This window comes from Rana temporaria, chromosome 6 (assembly GCF_905171775.1).
Source record: "Rana temporaria chromosome 6, aRanTem1.1, whole genome shotgun sequence".
Classification (NCBI taxonomy): Eukaryota; Metazoa; Chordata; class Amphibia; order Anura; family Ranidae; genus Rana; species Rana temporaria.
In genome coordinates, this window is record NC_053494.1 from 56,029,713 (window position 1) to 56,040,351 (window position 10,639).

Genomic DNA, 10,639 nt, shown 5'->3' on the forward strand with positions numbered 1-10,639 from the left:
AATATTTGTAGCTGCCGTCTTATTTTTATTTTTTTATTTCTAGGGTGAAGATCCTCTTTAAGAATGAGACTTACCAAGTTAGAAGCAAGTCGTAAAACATGATTAACACCCAAATTGTTGGCGGATTCATATCTGCTTCCTGCCTTTATAAACACTCCGATCCTTGAAGATGGGGAGTAGTTTTCTAGAGAGGCGACAACCAGCCCATTTGGCAACTTGGTAATCTGTAAAATAACGTACAAGCATGTATCAAGAGCTAGAAGCAGGAGATAAGATACACAAAATCGGCAAGAGGACATAAATTGTTCCCAGACAAAGAATAATAAAAAAAAAACACACACACACACACACACACCAATATAACATATATCATGCAGACATACACCCAGAACACCAGTAACAAAACGGGTGTGCACAACAACTTACCTCAAGCTCGTCGGGAGGAAGGTGAGCCTTGCCAGCAGCTTCAGGCTTTGTGGCTGCTTTTGCAGAGTACAGCCTCCTCTGTAATAAAACATAACATTAACCAAACATTAAATAAATAATTTCTATGATGCTTAACCACCTCAATACCAGGCACTTACACCCCCTTCCTGCCCAAGCCAATTTTTTCTGCGCTGTTTAAATGACAATTGCACGATCATGATACACTGTACCCAAACAGAATTTTTATAATTTCGTTCTCACAAACAGAGCTTTCTTTTGGTGGTATTTGATCACCCCTGCGGTTTTTATTTTTTGCTAAACAAATAATAATAAAAAATAAAAAAAAGAAACAGAAAATTTAGAAAAAACATACGTTTCTTTTGTTACGGTTATAAAATGTTGTAGAATTTGGAAATAAGTATGTTTTCTCCTTCACTGATAAGGCGGCACTGATGATAGGCGGCACTGAAAGGCTGCAATGATGGGTACTTATGGGTGGCACTGATATACAGCACTGATAGATGGCACCAATAGGCATCCCTGGTGGCACTGGCAGGAATTGTGGATGGGCACTGATTGGCAGCTGCCTGGTCACAGATTGGCATTTCCCTGGTGGTCTAGGTGGGCATACCTGGTGGTCCAGGCGGATAACTACCACCGCCCGGCCGTCATTTTGCTATAGGCCAGGTGGGAAGTGGTTAAAGAGCTACAGTCTCCAATCCAAAATGTAAATAAAAACATAACTGGGACTCCTTAGGCCAGTGTTCTATCAAAATACCACTACCCATCAGAAAATGCAATGGAAGGGACGTTGCGTAAAGAAATTCTTATTGTGCATGCGCTATGTGTACCAAAATGGCCACTATGCGTTCCAATAGGTTTCCTAATCTGACAGAACATGAAGGCGGCAGCAGACATCTTCTTATACCCAGGCAAGTCTTCAATTGCAGGCAAATTTTAGCAGTTTAGGCCTTGTTTCACGCTGGAGCGTTCTGAAATGCGATTTGACATGTCAAATTGGCGGCATTTGCCATGAATGGCTTTGTCTTAATCGGTGCAACGCCACCTTTGCGGCGCAGCACCAATTTCAAAAAGTCGTTTCTGTACTACTATCAGACTGTCACCTTCCAGGCACTAAGACAGAAATTTTCAACAGAGGTTCTTTCAGAGATTGCTGGGGCTTCCTTCAGCTGTGACAGAGCGACCTCTCACCTGATAGTACCTGCATAGTTCTGGGCCAACATTACGTGGCAGAGTCAGTGGCATGCCTCCTATAATGATCTTTAGATGTGATCACACAGGGCATTAGGGGCATACAGCAGTATTGTGTAGTTGGGCTGACAGGTGGCTTTAAACAGCTCAGCCCATACAAAGCAATGACAGGTTGAGATGAGCTGCAGCTGTCTGCGATTAATCGTACATCCAGTGGTTGGGGACAGATGTCTGCCCCTGGACACAAACAGATTCTTGCTAGAATACACTTGCAGTAAAACCAGAAGGTTAAGCTGCAAGTTTTACTGCCCACTTAAACCTAACATATAGCTGTGGCAAAACTAAAACTGCACGTTGCTTTGAGCAGATGGTGCTGCCCCCCAAATTGATGTCTTCTGTCGGCCTTGCCACTATTGTGTGCAATGCATGTGATTGCAGCACGCTAGCATGGAAATTATAGGGTTAAATTGGGTAGCGAGGAGACAACATATCACCTCCTCACTGCCTGTCAAACACCTTTGAAAATCAATCCAGGCTTGGAGCACTTTTTAGAGGAGCGTCAGTTCCTGCCACACGAGAACCAACTTTTAGTCCTCATTCACGCTGGCTGTACTGTATGCCCATGCTGGACCATGTTCACCCACACGTGGATGCACAGGTGCTTCATGAATTCCTCTGCAAGCAGTCCTAACTGATGTCAATAAGGACACAGCTGCTGTGCGGGTACGTGCCCCCAAACATAGACAGCGAGAGTTTGGGGATACACAATCGTTTGGATGTCATATTGGGACACAGCAGTTGTGTCTGTGCAGCCCCTGTGTTCCAAACGACATCAATGGGACTTCCTGTACATACTTGTGTGGTAACCATGTCCCTGCATGGGTGTGGGGTATAGTATGCCCAGTGTGAATGAGTATGTAGGTATTATATATAATACCCATCTACTGCACATACTGTATGTGTCCATGGAGGCTTGAGGTTGTGCCATCGAGCATGGACTTCCAGCACACTGGCTAAGCTATCAGTCACTGCTTCTAATCAGGAGTCCAGATCATGAATATGGGTTTCCCGGGATCTGTAAATGATTTCATGCTCTTCAGCTCTACAAGCCATGTACTCATCACTGCAGCCCTGAGCTTGTCTGGACCGGACATCCCAGGGAGGTGAATCTGTGTTCCATTAACCTCTTGACCACTGGGCACTTAAACCCCCTTCCTGACCAGACCAATTTTCAGCTTTCGGTGCTCTCACAATTTGAATGACAATTACTCCGTCATACAACATTGTACCCATTTGAAATTTTTGTCCTTTTTTTCACACAAATAGAGCTTTCTTTTGGTGGTATTAGATCACCTCTGGGTCTTTTATTTTTTGCGCTATAAAAGAAAAACGACCGAAAATTCTGTAAAACAAAAACAAAAACTTGTTTCTGTCATATTCGCAGGTTATTTCTCACACACAGCATATGCATACCACGAATGACACCCCAAAACACATTCTGCTATTCCTCCCGAGTATGGCGATACCCCATGTGTGCAACTTTTACACGGCGTGGCCACATACAGAGGCCCAACATGCAGGGAGCGCCATCAGGCGTTCTGGAGCACCCAGGCCAATTCTGACATTTCTCTCCTACATGGAAAAATCACAATTTATTTGCTAGAAAACTACATAGAACCCCAAAACATTATATATGCGGAGTATTGGGGGTATTGCAGAGTATTGGGGGTATTGCAGAGTATTGGGGGTATTGCAGAGTATTGGGGGTATTGCAGAGTATTGGGGGTATTGCAGAGTATTGGGGGTATTGCAGAGTATTGGGGGTATTGCAGAGTATTGGGGGTATTGCAGAGTATTGGGGGTATTGCAGAGTATTGGGGGTATTGCAGAGTATTGGGGGTATTGCAGAGTATTGGGGGTATTGCAGAGTATTGGGGGTATTGCAGAGTATTGGGGGTATTGCAGAGTATTGGGGGTATTGCAGAATATCGCTTGGGGTATTGCAGAGTATCGCTTGGGGTATGGCAGAGTATCGGGGTATGGCAGAGTATCGGGGTATGGCAGAGTATCGGGGTATGGCAGAGTATCGGGGTATGGCAGAGTATCGGGGTATGGCAGAGTATCGGGGTATGGCAGAGTATCGGGGTATGGCAGAGTATCGGGGTATGGCAGAGTATCGGGGTATGGCAGAGTATCGGGGTATGGCAGAGTATCGGGGTATGGCAGAGTATCGGGGTATGGCAGAGTATCGGGGTATGGCAGAGTATCGGGGTATGGCAGAGTATCGGGGTATGGCAGAGTATCGGGGTATGGCAGAGTATCGGGGTATGGCAGAGTATCGGGGTATGGCAGAGTAACGGGGTATGGCAGAGTAACGGGGTATGGCAGAGTAACGGGGTATGGCAGAGTAACGGGGTATGGCAGAGTAACGGGGTATGGCAGAGTAACGGGGTATGGCAGAGTAACGGGGTATGGCAGAGTAACGGGGTATGGCAGAGTAACGGGGTATGGCAGAGTAACGGGGTATGGCAGAGTAACGGGGTATTGCAGAGTATGGGGTATTGCAGAGTATGGGGTATTGCAGAGTATGGGGTATTGCAGAGTATGGGGTATGGCAGAGTATGGGGTATGGCAGAGTATGGGGTATTGCAGAGTATGGGGTATGGCAGAGTATGGGGTATGGCAGAGTATTGCGCAGGGATAGCTGAGCTGGGAGGGATGGCTGGATCTGTGACTGCAGTTGTCACAGATCCAGCCACAGCACTGCTGACACCCCGCGCTCCCCCCCCTCCTCTCCTCTCGCACTGTACCGAACGGTACAGAGAGGAGAGGGAGGGAGGAACCGGCGTCATCAAATGACGCCGGTTTGTTTACAAGTGATCACTCCGTCATTTGACGGAGCGATCACGTGGTAAACAGCCGCGATTCGCGGCAATTTACCGTGATCCGTGATGCGCCGGGTCTAGAGCACAGACACTTCCGCGAGCGCGCCCCAGGGAACGCGCAAACGCGGAAGTGCACGAGGACGTCCCAGGGACGTCCTGTCACAGTAACTCGACCGCGCTGTAGCAGTATTTTTGCTATAGCGCGGTCGGCAAGTGGTTAACAAGCCTTGTTTTTATTAAAGTGATAGTAAATTCCGCCAACATTAAAGTGGGGGTTCACCCAAAAAAATAATTTTTAACATTAGATTGAGGCCAATTGTGGAAAGGACAATCGGGTGTTTTTTTTTAAATCAATGCAGTACATACCGTTTTAGAGATAGATGTTCTCCGCGGCTTCCGGGTATGGACTGCGGGACTGGGCATTCCCATTTGATTGAAAGCCTTCCGACCGTCGCATACAGCGCGTCACAAGTTGCTGAAAGTAGCCGAACGTCGGTGCGCAGGCGCCGTATAGAGCCGCACCGACGCTCGGCTTCTTTCGGCGACGCGACGGTCGGAAGCCTGTCAATCAAATAGGAACGCCCAGTCCCGAAGATCATACCCGGAAGCCGCAGAGAACATCTATCTCTAAAAAGGTATGTACTGCATTGATTTAAAAAAAAAAACACCCGATTCTGCTTCCCATAATAAGCCTCAAGCTAATGTTAAAAAAAAAATTTCGGGTGAACCCCCGCTGAATAAAAAATAGGTCCAATGCAGCGTTATGCCATAATGTGCTAAAATGTACCGCATATTAACAGAGACTTGCATATCATGTAGATCCCTCCAGCGCTGAGCTGTCACAGCTCCAGGCATTCCATCTTCAACTGTTCTTCCTTTTGGGTTTGCGCTCTTCGCTCTCTCTCCGCTCTCCCCCTCTGGCCACAATGATGTCACTCGTGCACAATCGCAGCCCGGCACTCAGGACACAGAATGCAGGGCACACTGCGCATGCATGGTGGCATCATGAGATGGAGCCAAATGTGATTATCTCCCAAGTGGCACACGTTTAGAAGATCTTCGCAGTACCTACAGGTAAGCGCTGTATTATAAGATTACCTGCAGGTACAAGTTTAAAGAGGAGTTCCACCCTCAAAATCGCCCCCTTACATGCCACATTTGGCATGTAATTTTTTTTGGAGTGGGGGCTTCAGAAGGGGACTTCCTGTCCCACTTCCGCCTTCCACCGAGGGGCTGCAAAGGCGATACGTCATATCGCCTTTTGGCAGCCCCTCCCTGTAGGCGATCGCCTAGGACACGACAGGTCCTAGGCGATCGCCTGTCCAATCAAATAGCGCAGCGCGCGCATGCGCAGTGGGTGCCCGGCTGTGAAGCCGAAAGCTGTCACGGCCGGGTGCCCACAGTGACAATGAAGACGCCGGCCGGGGAGGGGTGGTGATAAGCGGAGCCCCGGCCGGCGCGTCGCTGGAACGTGGAGCAGGTAAGTGTCAGTTTATTAAAAGCCGGCAGCTACACTTTTTGTAGCTGCTGACTTTTAATAAACTTAAAAAATGGCTGGAAATCCCCTTTAACTAGTTCCCACCTGCAGTATAGCCGAAGGACGGGTGCAGCTCGGGCCTCGAAGTTCTAGACATCCTCCTATGTGCCCCCTGGGGAACGCTCTGTGATCACAGATCTGGGTAAAGGGCCAATCACAGCAGCCCTTTACCACGTGATCAGCTGCGTCCAATCACAGGTGGTCATATGTAAACAGACTTGTCAGTTTTCGGCACTCCTTTCCTCACACGCTGTCTCTGTATGAGGAGAGCCGACAAGGCGCAGTGCATTGTGTACACTGATCATCAGAGCACATCAGCAAAGAAGAAAAATTACTTATTTGCAAAATGTTATAATGGAAACTAAGAAAAACTTTTTTTTTTTAAGATTTGTATTTTTTTGTTTATTTAGCAAAAAATTAAAATACCACCAAGATAAAGTTCTGCTATTCAACGTGTGACAGCCCTGAAATCTGAAAATCGGGCAGAAGGGGGTGAAAAGTGTCCAGTAATGAAGTGGTTAAAATCTGAGTAATACAACGTTACCTCACAAGATCCTCCTCATCATATACAAGGAATGGAGGATCCAGTGTGCCCCTCATGTACAAAGCAGAGGGGTGACCTTCACCCTCCTCCATGTCTTCCCACCCATCTACTCCTCACACAGCCCGGCCTGTCACCGCCGACATCCCCGTCCCTGAGTCCTGTCACCTCCTCTGCCTCCCCAGGTAGAGAGGTCACCGTGCGGGGACACAGGGGGGGAACCCGGGGAAGTACAGGCCGCACGGACATTCTCCCGGACATTGTCCCGCTATACAGAACCCCCCCGCTGCCCGGGCACACCACCCCCACACTCCCCATATCTTACAGAGAGGACCCGGGCACCGCTGATCACCCTCATGACCGCTCTCTCTCCTTCAGCCGCTGACAGGAAGACCGGGCGGCCACTTCCGCTTACCCGGCATGCCCGGCGCCGCCCCTTTAACTCTGTCCGTCCTGAAGAGTACGCTGCTGGATCAGTCATTCCCTGAGCTGTCACTGTGCCCTCCAGTACTAGAGGGAACGTGGAGGTCACCCCATACACAACTGCTGAGAGAAAACCAAAGTACCCCGCTACACCCTGTGTCTGCGCCATGGTGCATGCTTCACTTTGTATTCTCATCATTTCTGTTCAAGAAAATGGAACTATTACTGGCACTGAGCACAGGCGATTATTAGGTCAGGTGTTTCGTCACATATGGCGACCCTATACATTTGGCTACCCGCTGTAGTGCGTATATGCGACGCCGCGAAATGCATTCCAACACTTTTACAAATGCTAAATTCTCATCGAAAAGCAATTACTAAAATGTTTACAAATTCCTTTCAGCTAGCTATATTCTTTGTCACATTCGGCTACCCATCACATTTGTAAAAGTGTTGGAACCGGGGGCGTCGCGCATGCGCACTCCAGCTGGTAGCCAAATGTGATGGGTAGCCATATGTGACGAAACACAGGCTCACATGACCCTTCAGTTCCCAGAACGTTTCCACACATTTTACATTCGTTCCCGGAAAATTGGTGAATATCGCGCTGACATATATCTATATATTCTTTCCCGTACATCACATGTAGGGAAGCCCATCTGATCCCTCCTGTATTGATTTGTATTGTGACTGTTCTGTCTTCCCTGATGTAATGCGCTGCGCAAACTGTTGGCGCTATAAATCCCTGACATGTTTTCAAAATCCCACCACAAAGAACCATTTGTGCTTCAATACCGTGCGGTTTGGCATGCATTACCACCAGCAGATGCATGGGGTGCCATTAGGGCATGCATCTAAACCCACCATGCCTTACTGCCATGTTTGCCAAACAAATGAGCCACAACCACGTTGTTCACGTGGTTGTGGCTATGATTAACCACTTCCCGCCCGGCCTATGGCCGATTTACATCTGGGAAGTGGTTTTGAAATCCTGACTGGACGTCCTGCAGTATTTCATGCCGCGCGCGGGCGATCGGTGATGCGGGGTGTCAGTCTGGCACCCTGCATCTCCGATCTCGGTAAAGAGCCTCCGGCGGAGACTCTTTACCACGTGATCAGCCGTGTCGAATCACGGCTGATCACGATGTAAACAGGAAGAGCCGTTGATGGCTCTTCCCCACTCGCGTCTGACAGACGCGAGTAGAGGAGAGCCGATCGGTGGCTCTCCTGACAGGGGGGGTTCGCGCTGATTGTTTATAAGCGCAGCCCCCCCTCGGATCGCCACACTGGACCACCAGGGAAGGGCAAATAAAAAAAAAAGTCTTGAAAAAAAAAAAAAAAAGTCTTGAAAATATAAAAATAAAAGCTTTTTTTTAAAAAAAAGATGCCAATCAGTGCCCACAAATGGGCACTGACTGGCAACATGGGTAGATCAGTGCTGCCCCACAGTGTCCATCAGTGCCACCCCATTTTCCATCAGTGCCACCCCACAGTGTCCATCAGTGCCACTCCACAGTGCCCATCCATGCCCAGTGCCCACCTATCAGTGCCCATCTGTGCCACCCATAAGTATCCATCAGTGCCACCCATAAGTGCCGCCCATGAGTGCCCATCTGTGCAGCCTATGAGTGCCCAGTGCCGCCCATGAGTGCCCATCAGTGCCGCCCATGAGTGCCCATCAGTGCCGCCCATGAGTGCCCATCAGTGCCGCCTATGTGTGCCCATCAGTGCCGCCTATGTGTGCCCATCAGTGCTGCCTATGTGTGCCCATCAGTGCCGCATACCAGCGCCGCCAATCAGTGCCACCTCATCTGTGCCCGTCAGTACTACCTCATCGGTGCCCATCAGTGCCGCCGTCTCAGTGCCCGTAATTGAAAGAGAAAACTTACTTATTTACAAAAAAATTAACAGAAAAAAATAAAAACGTAATTTATTTTCAAAATTTTCAGACTTTTTTTAGTTGCGCAAAAAAAAAAAATCGCAGAGGTGATCAAATACCACCAAAAGAAAGCTCTATTTGTGGGGACGCCAATTTTGTTTGGGAGCCACGTCGCACGACCGCGTAATTGCCATTCAAAGTGCGACAGTGCTGAAAGCTGAAAATTGGCTTGGGCGGGAAGGTGCATAAGTGCCTGGTATGGAAGTGGTTAAGCACTAATTTATAGTGCGAAACGCGTCAGCTGTATTGTACTGGGTGAAACTCCTGCGCTGTATAGGATATGGGTGAGGGGGAGTGGGCCGGAAAGGGGGGGAGTGGGGTAAGTGGGCGTGAAATACTGCAGCAAACACCAAAGAAGTTGTCCTCTCAAGACAAGAAATGTTACTGTGAAAATTGTGGGAGTGTCTGCGCTGTGGAAACCTGGAATGGGGGAGGTAAGGGAGGGGTGAGTGGACAGAAATGGTGGACCAGTGAGGTGGTGGGGTGTGTATAACACAATGAAAGTGACCTACAATTGGAAATGAGCTGGGTGTAGTCTAACCCAAACTGTGTAAAAAGAAAACACACATGAAGGTCTCCAAATATCAATAATAAGTAGACAAAAGTATCATAAAAGGACTCCTGGGATGGATGAGGGAAGTAGGCAAAAGATAAATAAATAGAGTGGGACTAAAAAAGTATAAAATCTTGTAAACAATCATGGAGTGTGATCCAACATGCAGGCAAATATAAAGTGACAAATATATACAGGTGTTTAAGTGTTGGAAATACCAAGCTCAGGTGAGTAAAGGTGTGTGATCAAATAAAGTCCACACACCGTGCACCCTTCACCAGTAGTGAATGAAATAGCTTACCTCCCTACTCTTATACAGACCCGGATGAATCACTATGCCAGTTGGCTGTTAAATGGATATCTGCTTGTCTGATCTCGATCGTGATATATACATGAAAGAACAATGATAAACGTGTGGTAGCTATATCTTCTTGCAGGCAAAGAGGAAACAGAAATGCTCAAAATGAGAGGTGGTTAGCTGTCCACTTACACAACTTACAAGAGTGTGTAGGGAGCATGTGCATATCTCCACGAGCGCCGAACTCGTATCCTTTTCTACTTCCAGCTGCCAGTTTCTCCCCTTGGTGTCAATCGAGCCGTCCGCTCATGGCGGGATATGAAAGGCAGAAGTGGAAGAAGAGAGGGGGGCACATCGCGTAGGGCATGCAGCAAAATGAATTTATTAAAACGAAAAATGATCGGTAAAAAACCCCTGATGAAGTCACGTGATGTGACGAATACGCGTCGGGAACACAGAGTACACACTAGGAGCAGCACCTGACGGACGGTGGACGAGCGCGGTGTTCGTGGCTACGTGACCGCCTTGAGACTGCCCCATGTGAGTTTTTTACCGATCATTTTTCGTTTTAATAAATTCATTTTGCTGCATGCCCTACGCGATGTGCCCCCCTCTCTTCTTCCACTTCTGCCTTTCATATCCCGCCATGAGCGGACGGCTCGATTGACACCAAGGGGAGAAACTGGCAGCTGGAAGTAGAAAAGGATACGAGTTCGGCGCTCGTGGAGATATGCACATGCTCCCTACACACTCTTGTAAGTTGTGTAAGTGGACAGCTAACCACCTCTCATTTTGAGCATTTCTGTTTCCTCTTTGCCTGCAAGA

General features: G+C 48.1%; 1 protein-coding gene across 1 annotated transcript in view; it reads right to left on the bottom strand.

The window, feature by feature from the left end:
- The window catches only part of LOC120943501 (cytochrome b-c1 complex subunit 2, mitochondrial), a 32,312-nt gene extending 25,278 nt beyond the window's left edge, over window positions 1-7,034 (bottom strand). The window contains exons 1-3 of the mRNA XM_040356841.1: window positions 6,927-7,034; window positions 427-504; window positions 75-224 (exon numbers count right to left, since the gene is read on the bottom strand). Of these exons, the coding sequence (XP_040212775.1) occupies window positions 75-224; window positions 427-504; window positions 6,927-6,959 (261 nt within the window). The 5' untranslated portion in view covers window positions 6,960-7,034. The remainder of the gene's footprint in view (window positions 1-74; window positions 225-426; window positions 505-6,926) is intronic.
- Window positions 7,035-10,639: the final 3,605 nt, after the last annotated feature.